This window comes from Condylostylus longicornis, unplaced genomic scaffold, assembly GCF_029603195.1.
Source record: "Condylostylus longicornis isolate FDR11 unplaced genomic scaffold, ASM2960319v2 ptg000001l, whole genome shotgun sequence".
In the NCBI taxonomy this organism is placed as follows: domain Eukaryota; kingdom Metazoa; phylum Arthropoda; class Insecta; order Diptera; family Dolichopodidae; genus Condylostylus; species Condylostylus longicornis.
In genome coordinates, this window is record NW_026577970.1 from 7,600,159 (window position 1) to 7,615,375 (window position 15,217).

The 15,217-nt window shown below is 25.9% G+C and overlaps 1 protein-coding gene across 2 annotated transcripts in view; it reads right to left on the reverse strand.

Annotated features, from left to right (window-relative positions):
* LOC129613167 (probable WRKY transcription factor protein 1) overlaps positions 1 to 14,628 on the reverse strand; it is a 33,852-nt gene extending 19,224 nt beyond the window's left edge. For both annotated transcript variants that reach the window (XM_055527245.1, XM_055527166.1), the window contains exon 1: positions 13,693 to 14,628. In XM_055527245.1, coding sequence (XP_055383220.1) covers positions 13,693 to 14,497 — 805 coding nt within the window. In that variant the 5' untranslated portion in view covers positions 14,498 to 14,628. The remainder of the gene's footprint in view (positions 1 to 13,692) is intronic.
* Between the last annotated feature and the right edge of the window lie 589 nt (positions 14,629 to 15,217).

Sequence of the window (15,217 nt, forward strand, 5' to 3'; positions counted from 1 at the left end):
ATATTTTCTCATATTTAGTTGAACTAATCGATTTATTTTCTTGAAATTGAATGTTTGAATTCTGGTTTTCAACGAAATAAATTGGGTAAATTCACAGAGAGAAGTTGGGTCACAAAAAATAAATCTCGACTAAGAACCAAATTTACATTTTTCTATGTATATTAACTAAAAGACAGTGTGTTCGGTTATGTACACTCGGTTTGATTCATAAAACTTATGGAAATTTTTTAATTTAAAATTTTAATAAATCCAAAATTCGAAAAATAATTAAATGTAAGAAAATTTTTTTTTGTACAATCTTAAGAAATTTCCATCTATAACTGCTATTTTGTATAATAAAAAATCAAACTTGAAAGTTTAAAAATTTTTAATGTTCAATTAATTCAAGGTAACAATAATTGCACTCTCTATATATATTAAATATAATTTTCTTTCACATACAGGGAACAATAAAAAATTTTATGTAATGTTCATGAAATCTGCATTTTTCTCTTTAAATTTTCATATAAATTTTTTTTTTATAATAAAAGCATTAAGGTATAATAAATAAATAAAGTGAAAACCAAAAAACAAAAAAACAAAAGAAAAACAATGAATCCTAAAAAAAAGTTTTTAATATTTATTACGTGACTTTTTAATATAAAAAAACAAAATTAAGTAGGACCTTCATTCATTATAAAAAATTACAAAAAAAAAAAAAAATTAAAACAAATTTAATCGATATGCAGTCAAGGTCTGCACATTATTATGGCACTTATAATTCAATAAATGGCACATGTAAGAATGTATATGTGAGTGTTTTATACATGGCTATATGTGTACATACTCGTATACATAAATTATGTGCTGTGGTGCATTATGAAATTTATAAAAATAAAATTAATCGAAAAATTACATTTTAATTTATTATTTTTTCTTTTTTAAAAGATGTCCCATATAATTTTTGTTTGTTGGCACACAAGAGTCATATATAATATCCTATGTATATGTACGTAATGTATATAATATTTAAAAAAAAAAAAATTTGATATTTTTAAAATTTATTTTGTACAAGTATACAATTTTTGTATGATTGTATGTTTTTTTTTTATAGAAATTTTCCAAATTTTTATCGAAACCCTGAATTCTGAACGAATTTTCTCTATACAGCTACTTTAGAAATATAAATAAAGTTTAAATTAGTTAAATATATACTCTCATACTTCTATTGTGTATAATATTATTATTATTACAAAAGAAGTTAAAAAATAAATTGCATATTTCAAGGCGATTTCAATTTATTTAGTTTTGTTGCAGCAATATAAATAGCAATGATTTGTATTGGTCTTATAGTGATTAATTAGAATTTGAATTGAATTCGAAAAAAATTGTATTGCAATGTTTAAAAATCGAATGAGGTAAAGTTTAACTGGTAACAATTAATACTAAAAGAGAATCCCTTCAAAATTTTAAGAAAAATTTTAAATTTTAAATATGGCGTTTACTCCAAAAGAAGAATAAAGACAACAGATTAATTTAGTGCTTCAACTTGATAAAATGTAGCTATATTTATGCAGCTATATATCAAGAATCCCTGAAGAACTTAAAGCGGTCACAGGTAGTTCAACAGAATGCCGTTTTGTTCTCATATCTTCTATATATTTAGATATCTACGTGTAAGATCCAATGCAAACAATCAAAAAATGAAGTGAATTCTTTGGTTTTAGTACTCGATAGCTGTTTCAACTCTGTAAAAAATTTTGTTCTTCAAATTCTAAGCTTATCATCATAATATCATAGCATAATCTTAGTCATCGATGGTGTAGACTCACTTGAAAGGTTTGCAAATATTTATGGGTTCATTATTTTTAAAGCAAAAAATTCGTGTACCACACGTAATTATGTAAATAAATTTGTATGTAAGTGTTAACGTAAAATCTATCTTATACACATGCATTTAATCATAAACTTATAAAGATATCGAGTACATCTGTAATAACTAAACAAACTATACAAGTGTTCAAATATTCCACACGCAAAATAATTGAAATGCATATAAAAAAATGCTCATCTCCTGCTGCCCACCCTAGAGCAGACAATTTGTATACAATTGAAATTGAATTATACTTTATGTCTAAATAATGTATTAAACTATATGATACATATACATACACACAATATTATTATTATGTAAATTACATTTATACACAATACAACAAAAAATTCAAGGATAAAATAAAAAGAACAGAATTAAATGCAAAAGGAAATGGCAACAACAATTCAATAATAAAATAAACATTTTATTCGCTCATCGCCATCATCATAAATGTGACAAGAATTTCAAAGGTAAATCAATAAAATTGAAATACCCTTGTTCAATGTACCTATACATGTGTGATGATAGTAATTGTATATATGTACACATTATAATATAGCAGACTAGTGTAATATATGTCTAACGTAGGTACATGGTCATCCGGTTGATATAAAACATACAATATGAATTTATATAAAAAAACTTTAGCTGTTTGACTTGTACTAGAAATTTCAAATTATGCTATTCGAAATAATAATTAAGGATCTATACATAATGCAAACAAAAAATTTATTACGACTTCCTGCAGATTTTAAAATATTGCAATAATGAACCACAAATTAGAAGTTAATATTTTCAATATCAAACTTAGCAAACCTATTTATATGTATAACATCAAAATTTTTACATTATAGATACTCAAAATACCATGTTTTTTATTCATGGTCCAAATTCGGCCACATATATTTATTAATTTTTTATGAATTTTCGAAAATTTGGTGATATAATATCCAAAAAAATCTATTAATAGAGCTAAACCAATTAGATTGCAGTGAACATTTTGGCGGGACACTGTTTATTGGGAAAGATGACTAATAGGCTTAGCATTGTCTCGTCAGATATTTACCGAAGAGATATGGAGATGGCAAAGGATGTGCGTCACGTGCTCTGCGAGTGCCCCGCTCTGAGGTAGAGGAGGAGAAGACGCTTTTTGGGAGAATATCGGTTCAACGGATTTGAGGAACTCTCGGAGGCGTCTGTGGGTCATCTGTCAAATTTTTTAAAGGGATTTCAATGGATTTAGCTGAGGGAGGTGTGTTCTGAATGCCTGGATGGATGCCAATGGCTCTTTTACTGGTCTGATGCTGGGTGGAACTGCTTAGGATTCCACCTCCCCTCTGTAACTAACTAATTAACTAAATAAACTAATTACAAATTCTGGAAAACGATTCGTAAAAACTGCACAAAAATAACAATTAAATCAAAAGTTTGTCTTTTGTTCCACTGAATTCAGTAAATTAGAACAGAACTGTTCTAATTAAAATTCATTTTGTAACTATGTAGTCAGTAATTTTACTTGCTAAAATGGAACACCCTGAAATTATGTTGCTTTAAGGTATAAGTGAACAAAATTTATCCATGATTTTCTTATTCCTTTTCTTTTTTTTTTAATATGATATTGATGTGATTGATCCACTTCACGGCTGCACACAATTATTCTCTCTATATATATTTGTGTATATATGTATCATACTTAAAATAGTGTATACGTACATATTTAATACGTGTAGGTCTCATGTTGAAATTAATTGTATGACTGGGTATATGACGATTAGATGACACTAAAATTTTTTTATTCTTCATTGCTCATCTTTTAACTGTGTACATACTTTCTTCCCATATATTATGAAAAATTCAATATTTTTCAATGTTGGCGTCGAATACTTTATTTTGTTTTTTCTGACTTTGATTTTGTTATTTTTATTTTTTCATGCTCAAGTTATTTTCGATATAACGTTTAAGGATAAACTGAAAAAATTGGTTTTAAGTTCATACAAATTTTTGTTCGCGTACGTGGAAAAATTAAATCGTTTTCAAAAGTGTTGTGCCTTCGCGTTTTTCACTTCTTGTTATATTTTTGATTTCTTTTATATTTCATAGCAATTTTTAATATTTTTCAAATTATTAATCAGATTTTTTTTTGTTCCTGAATTATTGGTTAAATTTCTTACGTATATATAGAGCGGGAAAATAAGTAATTGCGCCAAGTAAAAAATAAAAAAATTGAGAAATTTAGAAGAGTTTTTGAAGAGAATTGGGGTTCATTTTTTTTATTTTGATAAATAATTTTCTCATTAAGACTTTTTATATTTTGAAATTTTTCTTAAGTTTTTCCTCATTTTTAATGGCAATGTCATCAAACTGAATTTTACAATCAGTTGAAGCGTATATTGATTGATTAAGTTCATTAAATGATTTCATTAAAAATATTTTGAATTTAAATTTCACATAAAATTAAACTTCAATTTGAGAGAGAATGATTTCGTCACTGCAGTTATAGAGATTTACATGATATCCCCCAGATTTAAATTTTTTTATGAAATGGCTCTTTTGAAATGTGAGCTAATTTCTAAAGCTATATAGAATCGTAAATAATTTTTCCTTTAAAGCAAAGAAACTAATCAAAATTCCAACCTTATTTTTATTATGCAACAGTCAGGGCCTGTTCTTTCACGGGACGGACCAAGAATAAAAAGAGTATTGCTTACATTTGGTTTTGTTCTAATATATGAGCGGTTGTTTCACTCAAAAATTATTCCTGCTTGCATACAAGTCCTGGATATTGGATTAATCATAAGTACTTAAAAATTGGTAATTTACAATTCTTTAGGTTTAGGTTGACGCGGCCATCCAATGATACACTTAGGCCCATTGTGATACCCGTTGTGATGGCAAAGTAATATAACATATTTTTTAAAGTCTAACTTTTTAACGATTTGTAATACTAAAGGCTAGAAAAAGTATTCCATGTGTAATTAATTAATCATAAGTGTTTTCAAAATCTGGAATATCGTTAATCTATTTTACAATTTTTCAACATTTGGGGCCTTAAAGTGATTTTTGAACTAAGAAGAAATAAGGCAAAACCAAAAAATTCTTAAATTTTTTTTAAATTCCTGATATTGTACATAAAAATCTTAATTTGTTAACTACACCTTTATTTCCGTATAAGATTCTTAAAATGAAATTGACGTACCTAATATTCATACCGTTACTGAGTTACTATCATTATTATTGTTTGCGATGTGGTTCATTAACCTAATTTTTCAGTGATTTTTCAGTCAAAAAGTAAATTTATTTCTTTTTATTTTTCCTCTCTTTTTCTCCTGTACATGTAATCGCTTCGAATTACAAGCAAGCAAGTAATATAAAATATAAGTAACTAACATTTTATATACTCGTATTAATCATAATTACACTCTTCTCATATTTTAACATTTTTTTTTTGATTTTGATATTTTCTAACTTAAATTCGAGTAAATATACGTACGTATAACTAGAACCATAAGTATAAGGGTAATTTTATCAAGATTCATCAAACATTTTATATATAATATGATTGGATGATTGCACCTTACACATACCTGCACACATAGTAAATTAACTGTTGTTCTTAATGTTTACTTGTATATGCATTCTTCTCAATCATTGAAAGTCGGTCATTTTATAATATTAACATCATTTCTTTTTTGACATTTACAATTTCACTTGATGACGTTAATGTTGACGGCTACTTTCTATTATGTATTTTTCTTTTTGATTCTCAGTATATTAAACAGTTATAACATATTCGAATTTCTCATTATTATTATGATGTTTTTTATATCTTAAGGCTAAGAAAAATTTGTAGCCCATTTGCAAAGAATAAAATAAGTAATTGCTGTTTTGATATGATAAGATTAACATGCAACCTTATTGTATGAGAAGTAAATGTTAAAATTGTATTGGAATTTTCCGGCCACTTTAATATATTCAGCACATAATTTATTTACATTGCAACTTTTAAATCTGTGTGTATGGCTCCAGGTTTTAAATTCTTAATGAACTTATGTAAAATATAAAACAAATTTTTGAATGTAAATTGATTTTAATATTGAGATTGTGGCAATTTATTAATTTCATTGTTGAATCAATAAAGAAATCATATGGAAGTTTTGAATAACTGACAATCAGTACTTTATGTTATTTTGTTTCATCATTCAGATGTACAATCATAAATAAAGTAAAAAGAGAATTTTTATGCAATATTCTCGACACAAGCATAAAATTTATTAGTGAGCCATGCACATAAATGACTGCAGAAGTACAATTTCGCTTCTTTCAATCAAAATATTTATACGTAGTAAATTAAATATAGTAATGTTGTACGGTTCCCGTTATAAGTAAATAAATATGTACAATATCTCTCTCTCTCTCTTTTATTAAATGAATTACAAAAAAATTATTTAAGGAAATTTATTTGGTAAGGAATTTTATTTTGACGTGAGAAGAAGGTTTTCTAAAACACATAATATATGACTCAAATTGCCGCTTTTCCAAAAACATGAGCACGATACAATTATGTATTCTGGAAATTGCTGAAAAATTTTCTGAATATTTCAAAATTTATACATGATACTATATGAAAATTAAATAAGAGACTATCAGGGATTAAAATGGTGAGATATATCTCACCTTAAATCCTTTAAATATTTTCTCATCGATAGAGCTCATCATAGAGATTGTGAAATGATATACTCGTATTACGATAGACACGCGTTCACTATTGTAAAACCTAATAATTTGAACCTTATAGATGACGGCACCTTGATTTTAAGTGGCCGAAACAAATGTAAGCTTCGATTAACAATAAAATTATTAATACTCCGAATAATATAGGAGGTCATTTCCTATTTGGAGAAACTCTATATGCTAAAATTTCGAAAGGTTAATGATAAAAGAATCTGTCTTTTAATTCGATTCTAATCAAAGCATAAAATTTTTAGAATTTTAAAAGTAAGGAAAACATTCTAATTTTTGATCAACAATTGAAAATCTTAAGGTAATTAAAAATATTAAAAGTACACACATCTATTTATAACACACTAAATTTTACATATATAATGGCGCAAATGGTTATCTAAATAAAACTGGTTTAAATTGTAACACGTAGACGTGTAATAATTAATTAACGACCTAAATTAGGGTTCAACATTTAAAAACCCAAAAATGTCTAGAATAGAAGTGATAAAATTGTAGAAAAGCTCTTTTAATAAAAGTTTCTAGGGAGGAGTAGAAAAGTAGAAGAGTAAAATAAAATCTCATTAAACATTTAAGAAAAAGAAACTTCTTAGCGGAAAATGATAAAAAATAAAATATTCAACCTACATAGTTAGAATTCATGCTACTTTAACTGCGGTCTCTGTTAAATTTTTTGACCTACTGTTGTTAATCATCATAAAAATTTTCTGTTACTCCTTAATTTTTTTTCTTATTTTATTGCTTTGTTTTGTTTGCCTTCTTCTTTTCTTATTTTCTTTTTTTCTTTTGAATCTCTTTATTATACTTATAAATATCATCAAACCCAAAGTAATTTGTCATTTTTAGCAAAGCTTTGCAATTTTTTTTTTTACTATTTTTCATAAAATTTTTTTCTTTTTAAATTTTTTTGTCAAAAAAGAAACTCCTTCTTAGGTAGTATGGGGGAACGTAAATTTTGGGTGAAATAAGAAAATGACGTGATTAAATTAAGTAAGCTCTCTCAATTGGTTTATTGTACACTATAAGTTTTGTTAAGTGAGGACTTGCTCCTCAGTAATTCAAAGAGCAATTCAATTCCAGATCTCGAAATAAAGTCTAAAACTAATTCATCGCTCTAAAATGTTGTGAAATTTTAAATTCTTGATTGAAATCAATGTGAAAATGTTTCCAACCGGTAATGGTGGGGATTGCAAATTTTAAATATGGCGATTTGATAATTTTAGAAAATGGATCTGAATACGTTTTTAAACAGATTTTTGGAGAGGTTTCTTTTTTTGTTATTAATAGAAAGATTTCAATATTGTCCGATAGGGTTAGATATAATAATTTGTTTTCTACTTTCACTGTTAACTGAAATTTTGTTACTGGATTTTAATTTTTTTTGGATATAGAGGAAATTTATTTATTTCCTGAGGGTATAATACCGCCAATATCTTAAATGCAGGTCCTCTGTTTCATAAATTACTTAATTGAAATACAAATAATTCTATTACGTTAAAATTATAACTGTATTATACGAATATTATTATTTTCATGCAATATTCATAGATTGTACATTTTTGTATACTTTTAAGGGAAACCGAATGAGGCAGGAGTATCCCTCAGGGCCACAGTAGCCATTCGCAATAATATCATATCCCCACTCCAAGTATGAAGCCAGAGATTTTCTCAAGGGGGTTGGACAGCAGTTTTTTCGTAACAACTAAAGCCCTGGCGCTACGCATCTTCGAGTAATGCTTTCAAAATTTGAGTAAATTCTGAAAGCATTACTCGGAAGCTTTGGCTATTGTAAACTGGGACTTTTACAAAATATTTTTATAATTTAAATTAACTTATAAATTTGAAGTAAATAGTTTAGAGTTCAATGTAAATTTTAATCAAAATAATTTTTAAATCTTTAGGAATTGGGATGCTTTATGAAGTCTTAGCCGAATATTTGTGTTACATCAAAAAAACATTAGTAGACAGAAATGTATACGTTATGCATGCATAATTTTAACGAGCTTGCACAAATACCATATGATTCGGAATACCTTTCGGGATACTTAGTACATATATTTTAATGAGCCCGTACAAATACCGAACGATTCCATACAAAATTTACAAATTCAAACAATAATTTTTGATTTCATTAAGTATACCAACTAAAGGCATACATAAATGCTTTCCCAATCAAACATTAAATTTAATAGTTTACTAATATGCATCTAGCACATATTAGACGCCGGTATAGTTGATAATTTAGAAGTAAAAGAAAAAGAAAAAAAAAAAACATTTCAAGTTTATGGACTCTTAAACTATCTCTCTTTATAAGGTCCAAAATTAAAGATAACAATAAAAGAATAAAAGAATGCAATAACAACTAGATTTTGTTGAAAAGAAAAGTATTATTGAAACTACATGAAAGCTATCAATTCTTAACCATAAACCGTCCATCCAATACCACAAAAAAAAATAAAATCTTTTGTTATATAAATATAGAAATTTTTACATTCCTTGAATGAAAATTATGTACTTGCCCGTATCTTTAGTATAATATTAAATTTTTTTTTGTTGCTGTTTCTTCTTCTGTCTCTGACATCGGACTTATATACATTTATTGCACACATAATATTCAATAAAAAATCATTTTCCAGGAATGTATTTACCCATATATGAATTCGCAGATCGTTGGGTGGTAAAGTACTCTCCATATACACATATTCTAATTTGGTTTTTAAAGAAACTGAGAAAGAGCTAATTCCGGGTATTTTCTTAATCATATCTGAATTAAAAGAGCTTCGATCGGTACTATACAATGCACTGTACTTTCAAAAGTCATTTGAAATTAAATCAATATTGAATGAACCCGAATCTCGTAAGTTTCAAATTTAAGAAGTTGTTGTTGATTGGCCTTGCTAGTGAAATGTTCAGTTACCTGTATCAATAAACTTTGGCGACTTGTAACATTCGCTTGTGTTCCAAATGAGCCAAAACTTAACTAATTTAATATTTTAAAGGCCTTGTAATTTTATCACGACAACACCTTTATTGAACACCCATTATATGAAAATTTTCTAAAAATTATCGAATATTAAGATTAAATTTCATTGATGGTTTAAAATTTACCAAATGCTAAAAACACAATTTTGTCAACAAAATCTATGAACAGTGTTTGATGTAGCTTGATTTACTAAGCCATGTTCCTCAATAAACAAAATCTATATACTTATAAAAAAAGCGGGTATTCCTTTCTCCTGATTACACTCCTGGTGCGATCATAATTTCGTTCTTTCGTACATTTTTCATTACATACATATAAATCCATGTATAATTTAAAATATGTACAAAGTATGTAAGAATGTTGATTTGCAGATTGAATTGTATACAAGAATTATACAACAAAAAAAAAACAATACTACTGTTATTTTGCTTCTTTTTGATAATGAGAAATAAGTTAGGTCAAAAAATATTGAGGTCATTTTAAGAGTGTATTGTAGAATGAGCGAAATTACAACAGAATGAAGTGAACAAAACGTTTTTTTTTTTGTGTCAAAAGAAGATAAAAAGGGAGCAAAAAATAAAAGCAAAAATCAGAAAAGAAAATCAAAATAAGAGAAAATTCGATCGTGAAAGCTAAAAAAAAAATAAAAATGATGAAAAAAAAAGAAAAGAAAAATGCAAATAAAAATCACTTTGAATTAGAATTATACATATTATGTATAACAGTATAACACATATTACATTCTTAGAATACATCGCCCGGTTCTCAGTGGTGATTTGATGAGATTTAATAAGTATTTTTGTTAAGAATGGATTTTATAATGAAATTTTATGTTAAAGTAACTTCTCTCAAATTATGCAAGGTACTGCTTACCTTAAAATTATAACCAAAATAAAAATCACCTGATCGCTGGTAAAAATTTTCAAATAAAAAATTAATTGTCGCCATTTTACTCTTAAAAAATCTAATAGTAAATCTGATAAGAATAGCGATACATTATTATTTGTGTTATTTGCCATCAGATAGAGCTGATTTTAAGTAACCGTTCAATCTTAAGTACATAAACGTATCAGTAGGCCGTTTCCCGGTATCTCAAAAATTTGATGGTCATGGTAATCACGTCATTCACTTGGTTTTGCAAAATGACAATCTGCATTTAAGCAATTTTCGAAATTGAAATTTTTAAAATTACGAGTATTCCAATAATACTGAACATTTAAAATTTTAAAAATAAAATGTTTTCTTCGTCATTTATCCCTTATGCATTAGCCTTCAAAAAATTAGTTACGTTGGCAACGCACATTTATGTATATTGAAAATTAACGACGCGTAAGTCATGTCGCATTGAAATTTATAGCTAACGTCAGTTACTCGTATTTGATTTACTAGAAAACGGCCGTAGTCTGGACATTAACCATTTTACTTGTATAGTATTAGAATGTTATGAAGGATTTTGTACAGCATAGATAAATGGCAGTACAAAATTAGTCATAGTGTAGCATGGGGTTAGTTCCGCCGCAAATCATATTATATTATTACTAAAAGCAGGTACTAAAAAATTTTACACAATTGTACTAAAAATTTGGGTTGTAAACAACTACTGATTAATGTATTAAAGATTTATTTTACAAATTCATGTATGTAGCCACAAAATTATTATTTTTGTTCTCGTTTTTTTCATTTTTTTTCGCCAAATAACAGTTAACTTTGAAAGTACTAGCTACATACTACTTTACTGTACTTCCATGTTATTTGATTTTATTTTACTGTTACAGTTTTTCTCATTTTGTTTTTTATATAATGTTTTGCCTATTTTGGGTAGTTAATAAGCACAGTTGAATACCCTTGTTAAAGAAAACAAAAAACAAAAAGTTTGTATGGTTTGAAATATAAGTAAAAATAAAATAAATTTGCAAAAACTAAAAAAGAAGAAAAAAAAACAATCAACTTTAGTCAATAGACAGTTAAATATTATTGGTAACTATTATTATAGAAGAGAAAATAAAAAAAACCAAAAATAAAAATAAAATAAGGAAATTTCCTAAAAGAATTGAGAAATTAGAAAAGTCACGAATTTTTTTTTGGACATATTCAAATCGATTTTTAGTACACTTTTTGAGTTCTTTTTCTCGGTTTAATGAAACAAAAAATGAAAAAAAGAAAAATGAGAGAAAAAATAAAAAATAAAGAAATTAGAGAAGAAAGGAAAGAAAACTTTTCAACTTTACAGAAATTAAATTTCTTTGTACGGAAGTGAAGAGAAGAGTGAATGAAGAGAGGAGCGGAGAAAAAGGGAATAAACATTATTTTTTTTTTATTCAACAAAAAAAAAATTAAACAAATAGAAAATTTTTACAAAGTAAATGCTAAATAATAATTATAGCTGGTAATAATAGAAAACAATAGAAATGAATAGTTAAAAAAAATTGTATAAGCTTAATAATAGACAAGTAAATTGAGGTTGATGTGTTCAATATTAAAAGACAGTTACAAAAATATTAATAGTTTCTTATTTTTTTTTTTCTTATTTTAAAAATATAGAACAAATTTGAAATATGTTTTGGAAGGGGTTTAATTAATATTACCAATTTCTATAAAATAGTTATATTAAATTGTTGTGGAAAAAGTTAACAGCTATGTACTTACTACATATGACTCTATTAATGAAAAATTTGTTAGAAACAGTTTAAGAAACAAAACAGTATTTTTAATTTATTTGGAAATTAATTGCAAATGTAGGATTGCACAGAGTGCTAAAAGAATATATGACTAAAGAATCACTAATCCCTTACATTACAACTACAACCAACCATGGCTTATAGTACCTTCCATATACCAACAATACTATTCGGGTCCCAAATAAATATCCGAATATATTATTCCGTAAAGAATTGTAATGGGCCTTATCAATATTGAGAAAGCCCAGCACAAAAAATTTTTTCTTTATTGTAGCAATTAAAGGAGATCAATTAAACAAAATTTGCATGACCGTCTCCTCATTGTACTAGACAAAATCTATGGTCAAATTTTCAAATGGGTCAAATTTTTGTCTGTTGTTGGCAAATATATACATTAGGTATTAAGTGTGAACCATTCGAGTTTCTTACATTACCTACTTAAAAGATGAAATGACATTTTCAACTGACATATTAATTGTTTTGACAAATAAAAAATCTATATGGAATTGATTGATTTTTGAAAAATTTTTTTTTAAATTTTAATAGTTGCAATCGAATATTTTTTTTTCGTTTAAGCAGAATGATGGATCGCATTTTAAAGTTTAGGGGGCCGCATTTTGCTGATAGCTAATCTACACAATTACAAATGGTAAATATGTTAACCTTTATGTAAATTTTGAATTTTTTTGTTATTTCTGAATTCTATTATTCATCTCATTTACAATAATTTTATTAAAGAAATTAAAATAGACCAACTTATAAACATACTCGAAATAGCTTACTCCTATCTATAACTTAAGAATTATTTATGTAATATAGATGGCCAATATAACAATACTATAATAATGGCAAATGAAAGCCAATAATTTTGATTCTAAACTGATAATTATCCGATTAAATTCTTCTGCAATTTTACAATTATAATTTTCCATTTCACACCTACTTGATAACCTTTCTACTTTTACCTAAAATATTCAATATTCTAAAACTAAAATAAAATAAATTAATACCTACGTAATTTGTAAATTAGAAATTTAAACTATAAACTCAATATACGTATACGAATTAAAAATTCTATACTTATATTTGTTATGTAACACACACTATTTTAAAATCACATAATATAGACACAAGATATAATATTCATCAGCGTCACAAAATCCTCTTTAAACCTTATAAAATTTGTTCACATAATAATATAAAATCATTTTAAAACCTTATCCTTTTATGAATATAATTGTATGAATATAATTTCTAAATACTGAACAATATACATACATACATATTATATAGAATAGTAAAATATAAAAAGGAAGAGGAAACATTTCCATATTATAATGGCAAAATATAGAAATGAGATTTAACAGGATGCAATAATAATAAAATAATAAAAAACAAAAGAAAAAAAAAAAAGAACAACAATTATAATATCTCACCTCCGGAAAATAATTGTGCTGCATAAAACATATTATGAAAATGTGGTTGTAATAAAGCAAAACTTTGTGCAAAATTAGCCGCAGCAATAGTTCTATCAGCAACAGCTGCTGCAGCAGCATGTGCAACAATATTTGTATCAATTCCTGTAATACCACCATTTGTATTAGAATTATTTTTAGAATTTATATTATTATTATGATTATTATTAGTTTGCTGTTGTTGTTGTTGTTGATTCTGTTGAATTCTTGTTATTTGTCCGGATTGTATTATTGGTGGTAATGTTGATGGTATATTATTATTGTTATTATTATTATTATTATTTGTTGATAATATTTGCGTTGCGGTTGATCCTAATAATGATTTACTTGTTGAATTTTCTATTTCAATATCATTATTATTATTACTATTACTGTTATTATTAATACCATTTAATGATTTTGATTTTGAACATATTTTTGTTGCTGATATTGATGATGAATATGATAAATTAGTTATAGATTTTGATAATGACAGCGTTGAAGATATTGAAGATGATAATGATACTGATGATGGTAATGATGATATTGGTAGATTTTCATTTTCATTATTATTTATATTATCATTATTATTCGTTGATAATGTTAATAATGAAGTATGTATTGGTGATGTTAATATAGGTATTGTTGTTGTTGTTGTTGGTGTTGTAATTATTGATGTTGATAATAAATTTTCATTACCATTTAAACTTGATGTTATACTAGCTGCACTACCACGTCCACTATCAATTAATATTGATGCTGGTGATGGTAATATTGGTGATGGCATTTTTATTGGTGATAATGCTGATATAGATGATAATGTATCACAATTACTACTACTACTTGTACTACCAACACTTGAACTCCTTTTATTTTGTAATAATAATAATTGTTGATTTTGTAAATTATGATTACATAAATTTGATTGTATACTATTATTATTATTATTATTATTATTATTATTATTATTATTATTATTATTATTATTACGTTGAAATTGATGATGATTGTGTTGTTGTTGATTTGTTAAATTATTTAAAATTGGTTTATGATTAATTTTTTGTTGATATTGTGTTATAATATCATTTGATACACTCTCATCGTTATTATTATTATTTATTATTGATGCACCAATTATACAATTTGAATCACTTTCAATTCTATTATCATTATTATTATTACTATTATTATTATGAGTATTTGGTAAAATATATTGTTGTCCAGCAATAGGTGATAATAAATTTAATTCAGTTGATGATTGTGGAATTGTTTTAATTGATGTTGGAATTGTTCCTATAGCCGGTGATATTGGTAAACCATTATTATTATTATTTAATTTATAATTATGATTTAGTTGATGATAATAATTTAAATTTGTTGAATTTGTATGAAATTTATTTGATTTTAATAAATTTTCTGTTTCAGGTGATAATGATGATACTGTTACATCTGGTATTATTGTATTTAATGTTGTTGTTGTTGCTGTGGTCGTTATTGTAGAATTTAA